We start from the raw sequence: 24490 nt of genomic DNA, 5'->3' as shown, positions 1-24490 counted from the left end.
ATGCGGTCCCTGAATATCACACCGGAGCAGTTCACTCAGCTCCTGCGGGACAACAATGTGACTCGGGAGCAGTTCATCACCCTCTACGGGCTGCAGCCACTGGTGTATATCCCGGAGCTGCCGGGGCGCACCAAGGTGGCTTTCGTCCTCATCTGCGTGCTCATCTTCGCCCTGGCGCTCTTCGGCAACTGCTTGGTACTCTACGTGGTGACTCGCAGCAAAGCCATGAGGACCGTCACCAACATCTTCATCTGCTCCCTGGCACTCAGCGACCTCCTTATCGCCTTCTTCTGCGTCCCTTTCACCATGTTGCAGAACATCTCCTCAAATTGGCTCGGCGGTGGGTGCTAGGGCCGGGGCGGGCAGTTACGGGCTCAGCGGCCGCTGCAGGCGGGATGGACAGTGAAAGTCCCCGCAATTTCCCCCTCTCCCGATCTCTGACGGAACCCCTCCTCGCTCTCACCCTCTGTGAGGGAACCTCGAAGGCGGGGGGTGGGAGCCGGGCAGCCTCGGCCGTTAAGGCCAGTCCTCTGCTGGGGAGGGGCGCTGCCGCCCCGCTGTGAGAGGACGACTGCCCTCTCTGCAGGCAGCCTTTGTTCCGCACACCCTGCGGAGCATCTCTTGCCACCGCAGGGTTTGAGCTATCCGGTGGAAACTTTAAACCTCTGCTCTCCCCGGAGCCGCCGGTCGCGTTCAGGTGCTTGTAGTTCTTTACCGCAGGACTGGGTTGCTGTCTCCAGGTGTGTAGTTCAGTAACCTCGGCCTGCCGTCAGCTGCTTTTTTGCAGAGTTAAGGCTACATCACTTCTTGAGGCTATCGTAAACGCGGTGTGCTTTCGTGCCTGTGTTCGTTAGAAGTTACAGTGTATGTGTGAGAAACTCTACATTGTGTGGTGCTGATGAGGTAGTCTTGTACTTAATTTTTTTTTTCTCTTTATGTAATGAAGTCTGTCTGGCAAGTGAAATGTCAGTCTTTATTCAGCTTAAGTTACTCTGGCAGCTGTTGGCTTGAAGACAGACCTCCTTAAACCTTTTGTGAGGGGAAAAAGAACGTGTCCCTGGAGAAATAGTGAGACAATTTATATTGAAATGATGCATTAGTTTCAAGATGTTTAAATCTTAGGCTGTATCCCCATTGATGTGACAGCCCTCTGGGCAAGGCCTGCCTGATGCTTTGAAAGAATTATTTTTTTTTCATGTATCCCAGTTCCAAAGGAGTAAAGTAACAAAGGTGAAGTAATTCTGAAGAATGGTATTTGTCTTCCTTTTCTTGGTCTTAAAACAGTGTTTGGGAGTGGAAAAATAAACTGGATAGTTTTGCAGCAAGTAGCAGACAGCATCTCATACCACCACAAATTGAAGTATTTTTCAGACTATTTCAGAATAAACAAAAAAGATGTTTATAAAGTGACAGAGTCATGTTTCAATTTCCAAAGCTTCCTCTGCTTTTATTGTTGGGAGACAGGGAAAGTTACCAATGAAGATTTGGTCTCAGTACATCCCACAGACTAGAATGCAAGATGGCAGCTGATAGGTCAGAGGAGACTTGAAAAGCACACAGATACCTAACCCCGTGAGAAATGAGCTTTATTTTGGTCTGAAGAACAGGTACTTTGTGGAAGAAGTGATGAATACAAAACTCCAGGGCCTATTGATAGTAAGGAAAAGTATTTTGTTTTCTCATGAGCTGTCTTTGGGGAAGGTAAACTGTTTTAAAACAGAACAGATCTTGAAGCCCAAAACTAATGCAGATTAAATAATGGAATAAATTTATAGCAAAACTGCTGTACCTTCATTTTGATTGCTGTAGTTCTAGTTCTTCCTCAAAGAAGAATATAGCAGGAAGTTACTGATGGTATCAAGAGATATCACATAAAGGGGGGAAGGACTGGATTGAGTTGTTTTCCTTAAAAGAAAAAAAAGGTTTGATTCTCCTCACTGTTAAGGAAGACCTTATCTGTCAGGTTGACCACACATTTGGCCAGAATCAACTAAAAGTTGGGTGAGACAAAGCCTTCATTTGAGATGAATAGTAGGAGATGTGTCACAGGCATGTGGAACGGTATGGAGAAAGTATGTATGTTACCATTTGCCTTCTGTTACTGAGGGCATTTGACAAAAATCTAGAAGTAGCGTGTAAAAGCTGTAGCATAGTTGCAACAAATATCTTCAGGTATTCAGTAGTAGGATACTTTAAGGTTCTGTATGTTTTACTGTACTTTTTGTTTACCCTCTTTGCTATGCTAGAGCATCCTCAATAAATGAATAAGATGAGTAAATGATATAAATGGATCCATAGGTCTCATTGGCTTTGATAGCAGCCTTTATGGTCCTGGTAAGATAATTAGCAGTAGCTAACACAGTCTAGAGAGAACATAGCAAGTAACATAACTGATGAGTGTTACCCTTCACTGTTGGGGATGTGAAGTAAAATTCAGAAAAACAAATGAGATGTAAGTCCATGGTATCCCAAAGATACCTGATTTCTGAGGCTTACACTGTGAAGCATGAACAGTGATTACAGTTATACTGTGAGCTTGCCAGTCTGGGGGGACTATTTTCTTTGGTAGCTTTACTGGTTTAATTTGCCTTTTGTCTTCAGTTTTGTAGTTTGAAAAAGCTTTTTCTCATCCACCTAATGCAACATCTCTGAGTAGTGCAAGTGCCAACTCTGTTAAGGACAAAGGCAATTTGACTATGTAAATACATCACTGCTGAAAAAAGCGGTGCATGCTAAAATATTTGATGCTAGAAGTATCTTTGGGTTTCTGAGCATTTCGTCACTTTGTATCTTGATTTATTTGTACTTGTGTCACTAAAACATCTATACTAGGTAATGTAAACTGAGAGGTTTGTATTTTGTACTTTGATTTGGAACTGCTTGTATGCTGTATTTTTATGCTTGTATGTGCATGTTTGTGTTTCTTTCTCTTCCCTTCCCCTTTGGAAACCCACAACAGAATGGAAAAGGTGAGAGGAAAACCACAAACACTCTGTAGATTGTAGAGGTAGAACACAGAAACAGAACAGACAGGATTTCAGAGTAGCTGCTATTTTTTTAAGACATTGTGGAATGTTATCAGAAAGAACTACCATTTTGCCCTTATCACGTGAAATACTCTTACCCCAGAGGTTTACAGGTGTACATAGTTTACAATAGGACTTCAGAAAGAATGTTGTTAGGTGGTGATGTAAAGCAATTCAAATTTGGGATGGTAAAGTGATTCTTCTATTAGATAGTGTTTGTCAGAATTATTTAAAATTAAGATTTCTTGGGTTCACTGGATTACACTTACCAGAGATTCTGACAGAGATGGGAAAAACTAAAGCACTGGCATGACTTTTTTTCTGCAATGTGGTAATTAATGCATCTTAACTTCAATTTAACAACTGCAGTTTCAAAAAACTGCATGCATGCCTTGCTTTGCCTGGTTACTGTGCAGCATTAGTATAGACCTGCTAGCTCTACGCGGGAAGCAACTGGGAGCAGCACCATATTGACCAAAAATGGATGAATTACTCTTACTTTTGATTCTCTGGTCTCTTAAGAACGTGTATGAGACTGTAATAGTAATGGTACAGGCTTTAATTTATGAATTATTTTGTAACCAAGATGTAATTTAGAAGGGAATTTTTAATAAAAATCCTGCATGCTGATCTCTCAGTAATATGGAAAACGCCATGGAAGAAAATTAGAATTGTTGTTTTGGCAGAAGTGATCATTGGGGTTGTATTTATTGCTAAGAGAGAGATAAAATGGGAACTTGAGAAAGGAATAATTGATGTGTACAGTGAAGGTAGTCTTGGTGCAGACTGAAGCAGCTGAGGATTCATGTGATCTTAGGTAGGAGGCAGCAGAAGTGATCTCATTGTCCTACTGATGGCGGCACTGTTAAAGATAAATTTGGGCTTTTGTTTCTGAGCCACATAAAGAGTTGCTTTATTTTTTGACATTGTTTGATTAGCTGAGTAACAGTGTTATTGTCACAAAATATAATAGCCTTGGCAAAAGATAAGGGCAAAACATGAGATTATGAAAAACTTAGCACTGTGCTACATCTTTCTCAAGAATTTTGAATCTTAACAGTTAGGATATGTATTCCTAAGACAGGTGTTGAGGGTGGCTTCTGCTGTCACTTGGAGAGCACTGAGTCATCTGAGTCATTTATGAATACACAGCAGCATTTGAGATTCCCTTGCATAGCTTGTCTGACCTCCAGCTGCCACTCAGGAGAGGGGTGATTCTTCTGTACATTGCTGTTGTATCTGATGGTCTTAAAGAAGACAAAATTGCCATGTCAAAAGGCTTGGTTGAAAACCAAGTGGCATCTTCTACCCAGGTGAATGTTTAGGGTGCTTTCTTTAACAAACATTTTTTGACGATATCATGGTTTAGCAAGGAGCTGTTTTTGCTTGGTAACAGGGGGAGCAGGTTGCAGTGAAGACCCAGTACAGAGTTTTTGGACTCTCCCCCGGCTCCTGGGTTGAGACACGCCTCCAGCCCAGCTGGGCCAATCTGGCGCCTCTGTGATCACTATTTAGGGACAGGAATTTGGAGTGCTTGCTGGAGGTATAAGAGTGATACAAGATGGAGGCCACCACACAGACCCCACAGTCAGAGAAGGAGGAAGGAAGGAGGAGCACCAGACCAGAGACCCCTCTGCAAGCCAGGGAGGACTGGTGCTGAGCCCACCTGCCCTGAGGAGAGACAAAGGGCAGAAGCCATCAGGAATAGACTGACTGAAACTCCCACTCCCTTCCACTCTGGGCTGTTCATGGGGGGAGAAGGTAAAAACAACAGGATCAGGGCTCTGAGACCAGGAAAAAGGGAGAGATGGGGACAAGGTGGTCTTAAAGGGCTGGTTGGACTCTTCATCATTGTACCACTCTGTGTTGTTTTATGTTGGTTCTATTTTGGGGTTTTGTGGTTTTGCTTTAGTTGATGTTGTATTAAATTATTTTCTGTTTTCTTCTACAAGCTGAGCAGCCTGGTCTGTTTTGTCCTGTACCTTAAGTGGCAATTAAGCTCTCCTTGCCCTTTGGCAATCCTCAGATCTTTGGAACTTGAGGCTAATCCTGATCTTTTGTTTCCTGATGGGCCTAAACCAGGACAGAGGAGAAATGTATTACCTTACTTACAATTTTCCTATGTGAGAATGCATAAACTTTCAATTCTGAGGGATTAAAATGGAAATCAGTCCACCTTATACGTCTGATGTTCTTGAATACCTCTAAGCTCTTCAATGAGACATTAGAAACTTCTTCACTCTGACTTGCTTCTGAAATGTTCTTTGATACTGAAGAGTTTCCAGATACTTTCAAACTGCTTATGTACTATTAGGGTTAATATATAGGTAAAGCTGAACATGAGAGATCCAGTTATTTGAATCTCGTGTTTTAAAGCTTTTTATCTTAACATTCTAATTTCAAGTTGTCTAGACTTGTTGTAAATCAGGTCAGGGTCACAAGTCACTCTTTGTCTCCATCAGTGTTAGAGGTTATGTCTTGGGATTGATCTGCTTCTCTTAAGAGCTGGGTAATTTTGTATCTCTGTCTTGGTAAAATTTTGCCTTACCCTTCATTACTGTGCCTTGGTGTTGTGATTTTTTGGGATATTTGCTTATGAGTTGAGGCAGGAGTAAAATTATCTATGAAGGTGGTTTGAGAAAGGGTGAATATCTCATTTAAGCTTAGGGTTTTTATCTATGTAATATATTAGCAGGGTGTTTTGTTTCAAAGCAGGAAAACAATGCTGACTAAAAAAGGCTTATTCTACTCATGTATTCAACACAGGGAATTTCTTAGTCCAAGTTGTGCATATCATTAATTAGTGTAAATATTAAACACAATGACAAACATGAAATATTTGCTGTTGCATTAATTGGGCACAGAAATAAAGGGAGTTTTAGGATGCAGATAGATGGTTAGTGTTTCATATGAAGTGGTTATTGCATTTTTTTTCTTGGTAGAAATACCTGGCATTCTGTGCCTTGCACTGAGTGAATCAGGAATGTGTTTGCCATGTCCTGTTTTGCTCTCTGTTACTGAATCTCTATCTTGAAAAGAGATTTGGATCTCTAAACTATATCCTTGCAAAAACCCCCAACCTTTACTACTTGTTTGTACTATAAGTGCAGATGATAGCTTAACTGCAGTAATTTTGTGTATTAGTAGCTTTGCTACACGTCTGTGTGTAATCTTTGAATGTTTGAATTTGATTTTACTCACCAATTGCTGCATCTGGAAATAAGTTGCTGATCCAAGTTTACTTGAAAGCTGTGGTGTCCATTGTCCATTTCAGCAGCTTTGTAAACCCATGGGCAGAGAAGCTGCATGTGAGCCTTGAAGGGAAGGAGAAAGGAGAGTGGACAATGAGGGATGCCTTGGTTAGCTAGCCCAAGGTGTATGGTCCATACTCAGAAATGGCAGGACAGAGGAAATTGTGTGGACTCTTTTTGCCTACAGTTTACTAACTGAAGCTGTTTGAGGTGCATGGTCTAATTGCATGGACTGATGCTGTACCATTTTTTCATCTGCTGTAGTTTATCATAAACAGGCCTACACTGCCACAGTCTACTATCAGGTGCTGCATTGTTGCCTTTTCTGGGCAGATGTATGCATAATTCTCTATAGGTAACGTGAGATAGTTGTGTGGTGGGGATGGTAAACTATTAAGAATGCAAAATGCCCATATATCCAAGAATCAATAGAAAACAATACATTGCCCAATAATGGAGGATCCATAAGGATATTATCTGGATTACGATGACTGGCTTGTTTTCTCTGCTGAAGTTAAAAAATATGAGAACTTAAACCTTGCTTGCATCAAGTGAGCTGGAGATAGAGATTTTAGAGCAAGGGCTTGGTCGACCTTATTTTGACAGAGGAAGGAACAATTCAGAGAATGTTTTCAGGATTTTGCCTTTGTTATTCTAATGACAGAAAAACGGATCTTTTAAATGGGTGATGAAACAGCTAAATCATAGTTATAGGCGCAATATTTGATAATGAAGGCATAAAGAATTGTTTAGAGGAATACCATTTATATTTACAACCTTCTGAATGTGTTCTCTTTGGGGAAAACTAATATTTGCTAGAATAATCTATGCATCTCTTAGCAGTGCATAGGAAATACTTTTGGGAATCTCTCAGCTTCTCAAAAAAGAAAAATAATTCATTATTCTCATTCCCAGTATTCCTCTGCAAATGATTTTCTTTCCAAATTGAAAATAGTAAGTATTAAATACTGCAATCAGGTCTTTATTACCAATGTATTCCAAGCATTTGCTGAAAGCCTTATCCTGTAGAAAGTGAAGCATTATGACACATATTGAAGTTAAGTATTGTTATTCTTTAAATACTAAAAAAAAGTAACATGTTTCTGTACTGAGGGGATGTAAGTGAAAAATGACCAAGCGAGAAAGGAGATACTTTTTCAGCAAGTGTTTACAAGTGCAAAAATATTTTTAAGCAGCCTTCAAATAGTCTTTGAAAAATATTTGTCTAGGCATATTAGAAGCCTAAAACTACTTGAAAAAGGACTTGAACTACTTGAAAAGGATAGCAGCAAAGTAGTGTTCTGAGAGATTCCGGGTAGCCTCAGGCAAAAAAAAAGTTGAATCAGAATTTGAGAGACACTAAAGTTTTCCCAGTGCCTAGTTTTAGCACAAGAAGCCTTCAGCACTGGGATTATCTCGATGTTTAAAGTACTGGAGATGTGTTATATATGCATTTGGAGGCATTATGTAGGTGTTATGTATTTTGTTCAGTATAGTAAAAAAAAATGTTGCACATGTCTCCAAGACCTGGAGTAAGTCTAGCTGTGTGTTTTGCATTGGTAAGTAGAAGGTAGCAGCCTTTACGCCTAGACTCTGTCTCTCTAGAGTTGACTTGTTTAATATTCATTAATGACTTCAGGTAGCTGGTGTCCACACAAATTGTGGAGTCAGGCTAAAGGATTTAAACTTCAGTTTAAGTGAAGATCTAACCAGCCTTTTTCTATGGATCAAACTAAATGTTGTTTTCAAGAGTTAGTAAGTCCGTGATTTCATTAGTCCTGGATGTCCTAATTCTGATTTAGGGTCAAGAGAAATTAATTTTGTTCTGAAGGCAGGTGGTTAACTCAAGGATGGGGTGCAAATAAGCAGGCATTAGAAGAGGAATTTCTATTTTGAAATTTCTATTTTGTTAACAGTGATACATAGGGAAACAGAGTAGTCCATGTAGACTGACTTATATTCTGCAAGAGTGTGACTGTGACTGGGAGTGCAAGGATGAGTCAGGTCAGCTGTAGCTGTTAGATGTCTCTTGAACTGTATATACTACCTCCTTTTTTCACCTGTTTTCATTGTACTTACCTTCATTGGAAGAGGAGGTGGATAATGTTTTTGGTTCATTTTCAATGATTTGAAGGCTATAGAGGTTTAAGATAAAGAATTAGTAATGAGAATGAGATGGACAGCTTAGAGAAAAAGTGAACGATCAAGCCTCTCTTAAATTCTTTCACTTGACACTGAAGTTGTCTTTAGCAATTAATCATTTAACAGCAGCTAAGAAACATAGGTTTGTATGAATTTTAATGTTATTTGGAATCTGCCCTTCATAGCTATTTTTCTAGAAAAAGGATTGTATTTTAACAGTTAGTGAAGTTATTGAATAGAACCTGCAGTGTAGCTGAAGTGCAGGAGGACAGCATTGTTTTCAGAAGTTATCTGCAGTGAATATACTTTTCTAAGTTGTATCAGTCAGATTATTGATGTGAAGCAAGTATATCTTGTCTTTTCTTTCTTCTTTTTTCTTCATAGGTTTGAAGAAGAGTTCATTCTTCCCTGCTTTTTAATTCTGTTTTTCACTTTTGAAAGGTATTTCTAATAGCTTTCTTCCATGTCACCAACTGCTTGCCTCTTCTAATCTGTTTATTACAGTTTGGAGTGTTGTTTACTTGATAACATCTGTAGGTTTGTATTGATGGTTGGTCTGTCTTGAGAGAACTTTTAAACATTGTTTCTAAAATTTTTTTTGAAAACTTCTTTGATTTCTCAGAGTATATAGATCCAGAAAAGACTTCACATTCTCTTCTTTCCTCTGTTAAAATAAAGGGATGTCTTTGACAAATGCTTCCTTTATGCAAATGTTGATTAGCGTAATGACTCCAAAACCACTATCAGGAGTGAAATTTAAACAATCTTGTCTAAATTCTCTAATTCTATATATTACTTTTTCACAAATTTTCCTCTTTAGGATTTAAAAGGATATATTGTTAACAATAAATAATAAAGCCTTTCAAGTGCCTTTATAATGAATGTAGAAAGCACAAACAATCTGATTTTCATATTGATTGGGAGATACAGAACTTCACTTGTATTCCTAGTACAATGCTGATTTATTACAGGTGAATGTATCATGACAAGGGCATAATACCTGATACAAGTAACTAAAATATCTAGCAGTCGTGTTAGTGAATAGAAAGAAGATTTGAATAATACTAGCTGTTAAACCATATTATCTACAAGCTGTGCTCTAAACAGCAACACTTGTGTCAGCTTGATTAGAAAAAAGGCTTAATACTAGTTTCCTTTGAAAGCTTCTGTTACTCTGTGGCTACTCTCTGAACACAAATGTGAAAACTAGCTTTATGTGGTTTTGATGTATCACAGTGTGTTACACAGATGGTTTGTTGGCTGTCTCAGTCTTATTTTAATTTCACTGTTTAAACTATGATGTAGTAGCATACTTTGTTATGATGGTTTTTTTTCCCCCCCAAAACTTAACATGTGTTGCTTATAGTAAAAGTTGGCCTTTTCTCTCAGTTTTTCCAGAAGGAACTTGCAACTAACAGTCACTTTGGAATGGGGTTACATCAGTTTCCTTGTGCCGCAGGTGATGCTTGTTTAACACAAATGGCTTAAATATGAAGTGAAACGTGCATGCATTACTGGATCAGGGACTAGCTAGATCTCAGCACCTGTTTCCCTAATAGTGAATATCCAAGTTTGCAGGTATTGTGCTTTTAAAAAATCTCTCTCTGTGAAAATCCATAAGTATTTTTGTGAGATGGTCCATTCCAGTGAGAGGTCGGAAGATGAGGCCCTAATGGTAAGACTTTCTGCTTGAGGCTAAAGAGACAAAATCTGAGGCACTCTTTTTCTACACTCCCATTGTTGTCCTGGTTTAGGCCCATCAAGAGACAAAAGTACCAAAGATCTGAGGATTGCCAAAGGGCAGGGAGAGCTTAATTGCTGTTCAGGACAAAACAGACCAGGCTACTCAGCTTGGGGAAGAAAACAGAAAAGAATTTAATGCAACACCAACTAAAGCAAAACCATAAAACCCCAAAACATAACAAACATAAAACAACACAGACGGGTACAATGATGAAGAGTCTGACCAGCCCTTTAAGACCACCTTCTCCCCACCCTTCCCCTTTTAGCCCTGATCCTGGTGGTTTTACCTCCTCCCTCCCTAAATGGCCCAGGGGGGCAGGGAGTGGGAGTTTGAGTCAGTCTATTCCTGATGGCTTCTGCCCTTTGTCTCTCCTCAGGGCAGGTGGGCTCCCCATCAGTCCTCCCTGCAAGCCCATGGGGTACCTCACCCACATGGCAGCCCTGCACAGGCTGCTCTGATGTGCATTTATCCCAAAGGCTGCAGCTCCTCCTCCTGCCTCTCATGTGGGTCTGCTCTGCAGGGCACAGGCTCTCCAGCACGGCCTGCACCATGGCCGCCTCCTCACACAGTCTCTTGCCAGTCAGGGTGCACTCACGGGGCTGCTGGTGGCTCTCAGTCCTGCCATGGGAGCCAGGGGAGAGTCCAAAAACTCTGTACTGGGTCTTCACTGCAAGCCCCCGCCCCTGTTACCAAGCAAAAGATGCTCCTTCCTAAACCATGACACTTGTTCATTGATAGCAGCATGCAAGCAATTAAAGGGATGGAGGAAGAGACTCACCATTTGTGTTTTGGGAAGGCTTAGATCTTGTAAAACTTACTTCACCTGTTAAATCTAGTTCATAAGCCAGATTGTGTTTAGTGTCCCGAATACAGCATTCAATTTTGGGCCCACAGTACAAGAAAGATTTTGATAATCTGGTATGAGTTCAGCAGGGGGCCACTCAGATGTCAGAGGTGGAAGCAGCTGCCCTGTATGGGTGGAAAACCTGAGAGAATGGAGCTTTGTAGAGTCTAGAGAAGGGACAGTTTTGTGAGAGATTAGCAACATTTTGCAGTGCATGCAGGGAGGTTACTGAAGAGATAAACCCAGGGTCTTCACAGCAGTATGCGACAGGAGGATAAAATGCAAAGGACTTCAACTGAAACAAGACAGTCAGAGAGGATGTGAGGAAAATCGTTTTCCATGTAAGGACAGCCAAGCAGAGGAAGAAGCGGTTCCATGGAAGGCTGTGCTGGAAATGTTACAAAACTGAATCATCTGGGCTGTGTCTGGCTTTTGATCTGGCTAGATTGCTGGTCCTGCTGGGAGCCACAAGGTCAGATTAGAGACCTCTGGGGTTTGTTTCCAAGCAGTGTTTTATATTTTTCAAATTATCTTCTGTGTCTGACAACATTGACCAAGACAACTTGTCAAGGTAGTGCTGAGAACCTGTAGCTACCTTAAGGAACAGGACAATAGAACCCCCACTTTGGATATTAGTCAGCTAAATCCCAAAGAATAAAATGACAGTTGGACTTCTATAAAGCGCCTCTGAAGATGTGAATATGATTCCCATTTTCTGTATGTACAAAAGCTGGTAATAGTGTCTGTAGTTTGAATGCATAGGATATATAATATACAGTGTTAGAAGACTTAGAGAAAGTCTTTAGTAATTTTCTAAGCAGTCTGGAATAACTGGTATATATTTCTAAATGATGGAAGTTTTGAAAACTAAGAATGTGATTCACGTGGAAAACATTATCTATTCTGTCAAGTTCAATGACCCTTGGTGTCTCAGGACTGAATCCTGTTAAAATGTTAAGGATGATGGTGCTGGATCTCAGATCTACTTGCCTCAGATTTCCATTGAAGTTGATAACTTTTCATTTGGCCATGACATTCTAAACACCAGATTTTTTTTTTCCCCAAAAACGTATTAATTTGAAACACTTGTGCAAATGGGAGTTTACTTCCTTGCAAAACAGTCATTTAACTTCAATGAAGTTTTGCATTCTTAACACTAGTATTTCAAGATTTCAGAAGACAGGAAGGGTTTGTATAGCAAGCAACAATTCAGGCCAAGCAAGAGAGCCCTAAAGTGATATGGTAATGTTAATACAAATTGATAGAGTCTCTGGGCTGGTTGGCATAAGAAACTTCAGGGAGGCTGAAACACTGTTCTGTTTTTACTGTTGATATAGAGGCTTTTTGAGGAGTTTTTAGCTGCTCTCCTTTTGAATATTTAATATTATTTCTTGCTTGTAAAAATGCATATGACTTTTGCTTTGGTCATCAAATCTACCAAGGAACTGTGTGCCATGTGCCTTACAGTGAGTGTTTCTGTTTCAGCTGACTGTCTAATGAAAAACATCCTTCACATTTCTGGAAGTGCTTGATATCACTCCTCATTCAGCTCATTAAGATCAGTCTGTAGGCATTATGTAGGCTCTTCCTTTTACCACCTTTTAAATAGTGACAGTGGTCACTTTTTGTTCATCTTCAATGAAATGAAACGAGGAATTTCTACAGACCTTTCTCCTGGGGATTCCTGTAAAGTCATAGTGGTAGTCTGTGCTCTGACACTGTAGTTATTGGGAAGAAAATTAGAAGAAAGGCAATGAACATCTTGGAGTTTTGGAGTTACTCGGGTATTGTTTGCTCCTTGAATAGTTAGGCACAAGCTGGAAATTCCACCAGATGCATGTAACTTCAGTGAAAGTCACTGTCATTTTGGTAATTAAATAATAGTGGTGCTTCTTTGCTACCTAGAAATACCCTGGAATGCTGTGACTTCAGTGACGGAATAGTACATTACAGGAAAACCTCTATAATGGAACATAGTTTAAGTGGACTTAACTCTGACATTTTTCAAACTGTAAGAAACAGCCTATGGTGAAAGTTAGAAAGTAAGAAGTGTTTATTTTGCCATAGCTCCATCCCTTAAACTTTAACTCATTTCTTTTGTGAAACAGGAACTTAAATGTTTCTTTCATGTACAAACTTTGCTTTTATTTTCATGTTATCTGTACCAGGAATCACTTCTAACTCACCAAAGAAAAAAAACTTGAAGTCAATAGTGAAAATTCTCCTTTTGGCTCAAATGAGTAGGTTTTGGATTTGGCTGAAGATTGTTTATGCTATTGCAATTGTAAAGACAAAACTAACTATGTGAAGGTTAAGACTCATGATGTTTCAGAACAAAATGTTTTGTAACCTTAAATGAGAACAAAGCAACAGAAATTACCACATCCCAGGAGGCGCCAGGAAAACAGATTTCAAGGTGACAAGATAAACACTGGAGTATAACTGCCAAGTGGTGGACCATTGAAGGCATTAAACTTTGAAGTTCACCAAGAGGACAACTGAAAAGCAACTATCAAGGGTCTTGAGAGACCACTATGACCACTGACCTAATGTGTAAAGAGGCAGATTCCTATGAAATAGCATGACTATGTGTAAGCTGTTCAGGGAAATTTGAAGTGTATATGTGCAAGAGGGTAACATAAGCTTAAACTGATGAAATGTACAGCCTGGATGTTAGGTGATGCGATCCCGCACGCATCTAGCGGTGCAATAAAGGAATGTCTGCTTCTTAATGCTATATTGGTATTAGTTTATTCCTTATTTCATTGGCAGTGATGGTAAGCTGTATTTCAGGAGTGGACAGAAATAGTGTACCATAGCTGCCTCTTAGGTTGTATTCACCGTTTGCCATGTACAAGCAAGGTAGAATTTGAGCTTGCTGCTTGTCATCTCACTATGGAAATTTGAAGGACTATAAATTTGCCTCAGTAGATCTGGTGCTTTTGTGTGTAGTGCCTACAGTACTGGGTGTCTTGAAAAACTGATGGGAGGCTGAGTTAGTAAAATATTGGCTGTGTCTCATAATAGTTTTACTTTGTTCTTACTGAAGCCAAGGAAGAAGTGGTGGGAATTTTATTGTATAAGTTGCAATTGATACACGATATCTTGTCTTACTCTTTCTGATACCTTGGAAAAATGCTAGGTCAGAAACAGACATGCAGCCCAGTGCATCATCTTCCAGATGGTTCCTACTGATCTTACGGCTTCATTGACATACCTTGAAATGGGGCTGCTTAGTATATTTTTATTCTAATCCAGATCTCTGTGCACATTCATGGTACTGGTGGTGATTATGTACTTGAAAGAAACTTGACTTCCTTGCTGTGCTCCTTGTGTTCTTCCTTCCCTTTTTGGAGACAGAAGTTTTTTTTTTTTTGGGCAGCTAAAATTGATGAGACTGGTAGCAAACCAGTTTCTTCTTGTAAGCTACAGTGGCTTTTAGCTTGACCTAGCAGACAGAAGTTTCCCTGCTCCTTATTCCTTTCATGGAGGATAGGATTATGTTTTGATAGTTTCTTGTTTGTTTTCATTCCATTTTCTACATGTTTATTGCTTAAGGTGTCTGTAGCATCTTAAAGCTTCACTTAGAATTAGATCAGATATTCCTTTGGCTGTTTTGAATTTATGGATTATATCTGGGTAATAAGTAAGGGAAATAAATACAGATATTGCTGAAATTAATAGGTAATATTGAACTGTTAGAAAATGTTGTGGTGAACCACAAGCAGCAACTTGCTCACTCCTCCCTCTCCCGGCAGGATGGGAAAGAGAAAAGTAACCAAGGGCCTTTGGAACTCCCTAAGGACAGGGAGGGCTCACCACTAATGTGAGACTATCTAACTTTGGGGAGAAAATGAGACTATTTTATCTGCCACCCAACCAAAAGCAATATTGTATAGGATGATGGAGGATATGACCAATCCTTTAAGATCCCTTTCCCTTACCCCTTCTCTCTTCCTGGGCTGAGGCACCTGATCCTGGTATCTTTACCTCCTGGTCCCCAAGTGCAGGGGGGCAGGGAATGGAAGATGCAGTCAGTCCATTTCCAATCGCTCCTGCTGCTTGTCTCATTTCCAGGGAGAAGAGTCCCTCCCCTGCTCCAGTGCAGAGTCTCTCACATGTTGGGCAGCTGTACACAACTGCTCTAACTTGTGTTCATCCCAGGGGCTGCAGTTCCTTTCTGCCTTCTGCACAGGGTCTGCAACATTCACCCCCTCTGGCATGGGGTCCTCCCAGAGGTGCTGGCAACTACCAGTCCTGCCATTGCCCTGTGTGGGTCGCAGGAGTCAGCTGCTCTCTTGCCATGGACTGCAGGGGGTTCTCCAGTATGGCACACCTCCTTTTGTCCTCCCTTGATAACTGCAGGGTCCATGTGGTTGCCTCCATCTTGTTGCACCCTTCTACTTCCTCCTAAACACTACAGATTTCTATTCTTAAATAGTGATGGTAGAGGCATCAGATTGGTCAGGCTGGAATTGAGTCCAACTTAGAGCTGGGGAAAGTTTTGTGAACTATTTACAAGGGCAGCACTGCAGCTCCCCTGCCTGTTATCAAGCACAAGCAGCTTCATACAAAACCATCACAGTAAGTAAGAAATTATGAGAATGCAGACATGTGAAATGATCTTGGGAGGAGAAATATGATCAGGAAATGAGTGAATGAGAAGTAGGTTGGGAGAGGGGCTGACAGAAGATTTTTGAGAGAATAATTTATGACCATTTAATAAGATGGTTGGGATTTGAGGATGAGTAATGGAGAATGAGTAGTTCATTAAGAATTGAATAGGTACTTTTGGGAAGCTATAGCAGCAACGAAATCTGAAGATCTGGGCTTGCTGTGCATAAGTGGGAACCTATACAACTACAAAAATGGCGGTAGGGCATTGCATATCATTTACACAGTGCCATTAGCATAAGCAGTAAAGAAGTGAGACTTGGAGAGTGGAAAGATGATGAGGTTGGATTTTTCTGCTTAGGTTACACCTCTTGGAGGACTCTTGCTTGGCAGAATGATGCATTAAGCGTGAAAGTGTACAAATAGAGTGGTATTTAAATGACCCAAAGGAATATATTTGCCATAGCAGAAGAGGTAAGTGTTTAAATATGACATTAAGACCTTCATAAAACTGGAGAGTAATCCGCAAAGATAAAAAGATAATAAATATCCCTGTAACGTGATATATTTGAAAACAGACAATGGAAGACTGTTCAAAAGTGAAATAGGAGTGTCAGGCTGATACAGAGCAAACACACGTGTCCTCAGAAGTCTTGATTTTGCAGATGTTTGCATGATGGAAGAGTGACTGTTGAAAGCTGTTTGACAAACAGCTTAAATAGATGACTTAGTAGTTCAGCTGTTAAAATAAATCAAAGAATACTAGTCTGTTCTTTTTACACAGTAGCACTTTAGTAAAGTCTGGTATTAACAGCTTTTTCATGAACTGAAACAGTTACATCTCTTACTTTCTGACTATTGCAGGTGCCTTCGCTTGCAAGATGGTACCATTTGTTCAGTCCACTGCTATTGTAACGGAGATTCTTACAATGACCTGCATTGCTGTGGAAAGACACCAAGGAATTGTGCATCCACTAAAAATGAAGTGGCAGTATACCAATAAAAGAGCTTTCACGATGCTTGGTAAGATTTGAGGCATCTCCAGTAGCTATATATATAGAGAGAAATAATATTCAATGTAGCTGGTGTAGATGGCATGACAGAACAGAAGGCACTGATACGATGAGTGATTCAAAGGTAGAATAACAAGAAGTCTGGTAATGTTTATAAATATCTCAAGGATAGTGCCTATGTGTATAGTAATTCCTGAAAATAAACTTAGAATCTGAAGTTAGAGACTTTCTTTAAGACTTTGATAAACCTTTGGCAATCTTCCTTTAAAAAAAAAAAAGAGTTCAAAATGTACAAGCATTACTAAAGCAGTCACAGCTGTAAGTGGTCCTTCCATTGTAAACAAAGAGAATATACGTCATGCTCCTCAAGCAAAGTAAATTGCCTTTACACTTGAATAGGTGGACAGCAGGATGAGCGTGACCCAGCAATGTGCTCTCATGGCCGAGAAGGCCAATGGCATCCTGGGGTGTGCTAGAAGGTGTGCAGGCAGTAGGTCAAGAGAGATTCTCCTCCCCCTCTAACTCTGCCCTTGTGAGACCACATCTGGAATCTTGTGTCCAGTTCTGGGCCCCTCAGTTCAAGAAGGACTGGGAGCTGCTGGGGAGATGATGGAGTGGAGCATCTGCCTTCTGATGAAAGGCTGAAGTAGCTGGGGCTCTTCAGCTTGGAGGAGACTGAGAGGTGATCACATTAATGTTTACAAGTACATAAAGGATGGGTGTCAGGAGGATGGAGCCAGGATCTTCTCAATGATATCCAACGATAGGACAAGGGGGAATGGGTATAAGCTGGAATGTAAGAGGTTCCAAAGAAACATGAGGAAAAACTTCTTCGCTGTGAGGGTGATGGAGCACTGGAATGGGCTGCCCAGATGGGTTGGTGAGTCTCCTCTAGAGACATTCAAAACCCACCTGGACAAGTTCCTGAGTGATCTACTGTAGATGACTGTGCTCTGGCAGGGGGATTGGACTAGATGATCTCTTGAGATCCCTTCCAATCCTTAAGATTCTGTGAATAGCAATAAATTAAGATAATTTGAGAGAAAGAAAATTGATAACAAAAGAGCATGTTGTTATTGATTATGCACATTGACTGATGTGTGCCTCATACAGAAAACTTTTGTTCTTTATTTAAATTATCTATTTTGCCTGACTTTAATGATGAAATTGTTAAACTGTTCATACCAAAACTTATGCTACCTGTTGTACAAACTATTAAATAATGTATTTGTTTACAGGCGTAGTCTGGCTGCTGGCACTTACTGTTGGTTCACCTATGTGGCACGTGCAACGGCTTGAGGTATGTTAGGTGAAATGGAAATTTCCAGTTCAAACTTGATCCTTGCTGGATCTTTTTGTACCTTTAGCAATTAAATGGAACACCCTCCTAAGCAATACAAGTAGGATAAAACAAGTGGAGCTTTTGTTCTCTGTGCCAGCATAAGGAAAGCTAAGGATTAGGACTTGCTTGCACTGGAAGGACTACCAGCATGGACTAGACATGTCTATTTGTCTAAGACCAGTAATTAAACTGATGACTTCCACTGTGGCCTCCTTTTAGTTTATAGGGATACTGACACATGGCAATGTAGGGCTTTTAGGATGATGTAGTGCTCCCTGAGGCTTGGAAGAACTGTACCTACTTTAAAATGTAATTAGCTGCCCATTTTGGAGAAGAAAAAAAAAAGTCTTGTCAATCTGCTGTTGGTGAGCCTAAACATTAACAAATCTTTTTTTAAAAAGTGACTAATATGTGAGGTTTCTCTACACTCATCTTTACTTGCAAGGTTTCCTTTGAAACGCTGTGTTTTTAAAAGGTTTTGAGGAGGATTTCAAATCAGTATCTCCTGACCTCTCTGTTTACTTAGATCAACCCAATATTTGATGTGAAGTTAGTGGTTGGAAGAATTTTCTCACTTTGAAAATTCCCTCTGTTGAATTTTGATTATTGTGTTAAGAGCAAGGAATATTTGAATATTTGTTTTTACACTTTGGAGTAAAGACTGTAGTGACTCATCTCCTTTATACTTGTTACAGGTTAAATATGACTTCCTATATGAAAAAGTGTATGTTTGTTGCTTGGAAGAATGGACCAGTCCAATTTATCAGAAGATCTATACAACCTTTATTCTTGTTATACTCTTCCTTCTTCCACTGATGTTGATGCTTTTTTTATACACTAAAATTGGCTATGAACTCTGGATTAAGAAACGAGTGGGAGATGCTTCAGTTCTTCAAACCATTCATGGGAGTGAAATGTCTAAAATATCAAGGTTTGTAAACTAAAATGTGGTTGGAACTTAGACTTCTAAAAGGTTTTTCTTGACAATCCTTAAAAAACAAAATCTGTCTTTCCTTATCAGTTTGTAAGTCTACAAGCATAGACCATATTTTTAAAGCTGACTAGTTATTTAACACTTAGATACTCGATGTAAGGCAACTTTAACAGATTGATTTCTTCAAAGACTAGGGTAGTCACACCTTGGAAGGCAAGCCCTTTCAATAAATCACGTATTATGCATTGTGAAATGCTTGTGTTTAAGAGATGTAGACCATGAGTTAGAAGATGATTCAGGGAAAATACTGCTAATGTTATTTCCATATGTTCTATAAAGTTCTTCACAAAATCCCAAGAGTGTGAGCGCTGCTTTATGATCTTCTTGTATGTTAATTGGCATACTGGAAAAAATAAAAATACATTTAAAAAGTACTTTGGTGATATTTAACTTGTTAGAGTTTCTGAAGACCTTTGATTGTTTTCAGAAGTGTTTTTGTGAGAATATTCAGATAGTAATACTCAATCTGAAAAGTTATGAAAATCAATAATTATCAACTTTGACAAATTGCATTCACTAAATATGGGCTATCCCTAAATTGTTTCATCTTTTTTTGTTTCATTTGGCAAGTTGATTGGTTGCCAGATGTGCTAGAAACCTCTAACAGTTCTGCTTGTCGAGAAGAGTATCACCTTAAATATTGACTGTAAGGAGAATACTGACAAGCAGCTTAAAGATAAAGAATTCTTTAGATATTTCTCTAACAAAATGTCTAAGGAAGTGTACCCTTGCAAGTTGTTGTGGTTTAGCCCAGCTAGCACAGAAGCACCATGACAGTGTCTGTCGTTCAGTGCCCCCATTCACCCCCACACTCATTAGGATGGCAGAGGCCCCAATGAAATGGGAGTAAAAAGATAAGCAAGGTTGTTGTGGATTAAGACAAGGGCAGGGAGGGCTTGCTGCCAATTACGGTTCTGGGCAAAACTCCAGTGCTTGACTTAGAGAGGAAAGTAAGGAAAGCTTATTCTACAAGCAGCAGAATGGAATAAAAGCAAAAAGGGAGTAGAATGATGAGAAAATTACAACCAACACTTTAAGATCTCCCTCCCCCATCCCTCCTTTCTTCCCTCATGGCTCACTGATATCTCTACCTCCTCCCCACTCAATGGCTCAGGGGCCAGGGAATGGGGGATGTGGTCAGTCTCTCACAGATGGGCTCTGCTGCTTCTCTCTTCTCAGATGAGGACGACTGCTGGCATTCTTCCCCTGCTCCAACACAGGGTCCCTCCCCCAGGAAACAGTCCTTAACAAACTTCTCTGGTGTGGGTTCTTCCCAGCAGCCATCAGAACACATTTAGAGGTTTAACTTGAAGAGATGCATCTAACTACTGGTCAGTTCTTAGCGATTCAGTATAAAATGTCTTGATGCCATTTCAGGAAGAAGAAGCGAGCAATTATTATGATGGTGACAGTGGTGTTTCTCTTTGCAGTCTGTTGGGCCCCTTTCCACGTGGTTCACATGATGATAGAATACAGTGAGTATCTGCCATGTGTCCTACAGTAAAGTCTTTCTTAGTTTTTTTAATACAGGTTGTGAAATGCTGGTGCTGCTGGAGCATTCAGCCACAGAATATGTTTTGCTAGCAAAGGTTAATACTCTGCTAATAAATCTTGTATCACTGTCTTGTAATAGAGATATGTAGCCAACAATAGGTTAATTACTCTAAAGTCTACAAGTGATAGATTTGCAGTGCTTACGGAAAATGAATATGTTTCCAAAAAATCTACTAGCATAAAATCATTTTGATTGAACAAGACCTTTAATGTAGGGTTTGGGAGATACTTTGTATCTGAGAGAAACTTATATGTCAACCACATCTCTTCTTTGCTGTATGAATTTAAAAAAAACCCCACAAACAAACAAAAAGATAATCTTTGTGTCTTGCTGTAAACACCACTGAACTTTATTGCAGAGTGGATGGAACTCTAGGTCTTTTAAAAAGTAAGCCCTTCAGAAAGGAGATTGTCATTGCTTCTGAATTTGTACAGCACATACTCCAGTCCTGAAAAGAAGGTTTTCTAGACCTTACAAGACTCAAGAAAAATCAAGATTTAACTATGAGGATGGTGAGCATATCTGTGTAGATTTTTTTTCTAAATGTCACATTACCTTCACTTGCTGAAAGGTCAAGTGGACATGGCTAGAGGTAAAGTTATTTCCAAGTAGAAAACTTCTTGAACAAGTAATTTTTTTAGATTAAAATTTATTTTTATTTGAATATGTGAAGACTTCTATTTCCATCCACTAAAGCTGTCACACTACTTTGAGTGAAACTGTTAGGAAATATTTATCCCTTCCCTTGCTTTGCTTTTAATGAGGTAGACATATCAAAATAGAAATACTGGACATCAAAGTGGTAACACCCAAAGAATCCATTTGAACTTTTTCACTCATCTTGAAAGGATGGTGGCTTGAAAATGCTCTCAGTGCTTGTTATCTTTGCTTTTTTGCTCTGCTCGCAGAGGTTCACGTGGGTACTGGGATAACATGGGACTATGCAGTAGGCTATGTGTGGGAACAAGAAGAAGTTTGTAGTAATTGTACTTGCCAAAGACTACAGCTGTTTCTTTCTTCTGTCAAGATTAAGATTGTAGCAGATAAATCAGTAGTCCTGCAGCCAGTTAGTTCAACCAAGTGATGCTTATGCCTTAGACAGAATCAGAAGTGCAGAATCTGTAACTTAAAATTGTCTGGATTGTCCATTGTTAAGGTTGCCCATACCACTCCAAGAGCTCTTGTCCTTCCTTTTCACTGCTAATTTCAGGAATTATTTCAGGTGCTGCAAGGCCTTTATTTTACTTGCTATATAAATCTTTGTAGTGTTTATCCAGAGTTTTGTTGCTGGGTATTTAAATTCAAGGAATGCAGAGTCATCTGTGATATCAATGATTAAAAAGTAAGAAATGTAACCAAGAAGGTGCATTTTTACCTCCATGAACTGATTTGTGTCAACACAAGGAAAGAAGCCACATGTAGTCTGTAACATGGCAGAGATCGATGGACTTACACATTTGATAAGGGCTCAGAGCCTGAAATAAAACTTGATTAAACAAGACCTGTACTTAGCAGACTGAAAGCTTTGTGTTGCATGGCCTCTGGGCAAGTGTGTTGGCTCATCAATTGCTTCTTCCTAATTACGTTGTCCTTATTTACATATACACCAAGCGGAGCTATGCATTATAACTTGACCTTTTCTTGCTGATGAAATCCTATTGCTAATATGAAGAACGTCCAGCAAGGTCTTTGTGGATTTTAAACAAAAGCTTCTAATGCCAAAGTGAATATAAATAGGATAAGTAGTAGGCATTTATTATTCTGTGCTTACATCGTTTTTCCTTTTTCCAGGTAATTTTGAAAAGGAGTATGATGATGTGACAGTCAAAATGATCTTTGCAATCGTCCAGATCATAGGATTCTTCAATTCTATTTGCAACCCTATTGTGTATGCTTTCATGAATGAAAACTTCAAGAAAAATTTTTTGTCTGCCATCTGCTTCTGCATTGTCAAAGAAAATGCATCACCAAGCAGGCAGCTTGGGAGCTCGGGGATAACTATGAGGCGGCAAAAGGCACGTGTTTCTCAGGGAGATCCCATTGACTCAGATGAAGGCAGGAGGGAAGCGTTCAGTGATGGCAACATTGAAGTCAAGTTCTGTGATCAGCCAGCTTCAAAAAGGAATTTCAAAAGACACCTTGCCTTACTCAGCTCAGAGCTTACTGTGCACTCTGCATTAGGAAATGGACAGTAGCATCACAAAGGTTTTGAGAATAGAAGCATTCTCTTTATATCATAACTTTTGATAAGCCATTTAAAATAGTTTTCTACTTTGCATGCTGAAATGAAGGGAAAATATTTAGTGATTATAATGTTGGGATAATGATTGAGAAGATGTAATATGTTTTATAAGGATGAGCAGTAAAATTTTGAAAAACAGTATTATTGTATGTTTTCCAAGAAAAAAAAAGAAACTTCATGAGTTATTTGAGGGTTTGTTTGCCATCTGCTTTAGGTAAACCAAACAACTCTTGCTTGCACTATTTATTCTGTGTCTGGATGCTGGCACAATGCTGGACTCTACACAGCTGAATGGCAGAAGACAGGAACTATGGAGAGAGCACACACTTTCTTTGGACAGCTTGAAAACCTACCATTGTAAGCTCTGCTCTCTGCAGCTCTGAGGACAGGAGCTTAAGATACGAGTTAACTAAAAATGCAGACAGAGATGCATTTCTGTTTTGGAAAAAAGGGATATTAAAGAGCCAGATAGAATTTGACTCTGAAGAGATTAAGATTTAAATATTACATGCATGTCCAGAATTTTTTTTGAGGAAGCATATTAGAAATTAACAATGCATGCATAATTAATATGCTGTTTTTACAGGTTAATTCTTGAGTGCAAATCTAAATGCTACTGTACTGCCCTGTAAACTGCATTGTTCTGCTGAAAAATGTAGAAGCTGGAAAAGTGCTATACAAGAGTATGCAGATGCTGGAGGTGTGGCCTATAGAGTAAACACTGAGTTTAACTTTCAATTATGCTTGGATATGTGACTTAGGGGTTGAAAGTTGTTGTTGCCATTTGCTGTCAGGGCCAGATCCAGAGCCTGTTGGGATTCCATAAAAGATGTTGAGTTGAATGTCACAGTCTATTGACCAGATGCTTCTCTGAAGACATGCACAATTTTTTTTTCTCTCTCCATCATCAGAGGGGATTTATTACTGTCTAAGAACAAGGCCAGTGTTCTGTTATCTTTAGGCTTCACAGTAAATTATGGGATTGAAATCCATTTAAATTTTTACTTTTTTTCTCTCAGTGGGTCAAACTGAAAAATTCTAAAAGGATACTTACAAGTGTAGGACCAGGGAAGAAGTGTAATCTTGAATAGTAAAGTGTTTTCTAATCCCATAAATGTGGCTTTGAAATATGTTATTTGCAACTCCAGATAAGGTTAGATTGGATCTTTTAAGAGGCTGTGAAATGTCAGTGATCTCGTCTGTCATCCCTTGCCTCACCTAAGGGACTTTGGTGCTCCCTTGGCAGTCAATTTTAAGATTGTTTTATGTTGCTACTTTATGCTTCATTGTAAACAAAAACTTAGTCTAAATTGTCCTCATATAAATTTGATATAATCTGATCCTTCTGTAACGTTTACAAATTTCCATTGGATGAGGCATTCCCATGCAGGTTTGTGACATACTCCTTATTGATGTACATATTATTTATATTGTGTACAACACACTTGCACACAATGACAGGGGAAGACTCCTGACTTGCACTGACAGCCAGGAGTTAAGAGCACTCTTATTTACAGAAGCATATATTGGATAAAAATCTATTTTGAAGAGCTGTATTTGGGTAAAAGAAGATGAGTGAGGTAAGGCTCTGCTTTAGACAGTCATACAGACATGTTCTTGTGCATTACCTTTGAACAATGCTATAAGTAGCAGCAACAACTTTTGCTTGCAATTACAGCCGTGACTTCTTTTGAAGACCATTTCTGTCTTACCTGGTCTTTCA

General features: G+C 39.5%; 1 protein-coding gene across 1 annotated transcript; it reads left to right on the top strand.

Annotated features, from left to right (window-relative positions):
• On the top strand, positions 1-22720 carry QRFPR (pyroglutamylated RFamide peptide receptor). The gene is made up of 6 exons (XM_061993822.1): positions 1-340; positions 16486-16644; positions 17873-17934; positions 18672-18907; positions 20348-20445; positions 22317-22720. Exons 1-6 carry the CDS (start codon positions 1-3, stop codon positions 22718-22720), a joined length of 1299 nt encoding a protein of 432 aa, XP_061849806.1.
• Positions 22721-24490: the final 1770 nt, after the last annotated feature.

This window comes from Colius striatus, chromosome 3, assembly GCF_028858725.1.
Source record: "Colius striatus isolate bColStr4 chromosome 3, bColStr4.1.hap1, whole genome shotgun sequence".
Taxonomy (NCBI): Eukaryota; Metazoa; Chordata; class Aves; order Coliiformes; family Coliidae; genus Colius; species Colius striatus.
The sequence above is the reverse complement of the archived record's forward strand: the minus strand, read 5'-3'. Positions and strand labels throughout refer to the sequence as shown.

Bases quoted from the DNA above. Each gene is read 5' to 3' on its own strand.
- QRFPR (XM_061993822.1), top strand. From the start codon at position 1: ATGCGGTCCCTGAATATCACACCGGAGCAGTTCACTCAGCTCCTGCGG. The intron at 341-16,485 runs GTGGGTGCTAGG...TGACTATTGCAG, and splicing joins CTCCTCAAATTGGCTCGGCG to GTGCCTTCGCTTGCAAGATG. The intron at 16,645-17,872 runs GTAAGATTTGAG...ATTTGTTTACAG, and splicing joins AAGAGCTTTCACGATGCTTG to GCGTAGTCTGGCTGCTGGCA.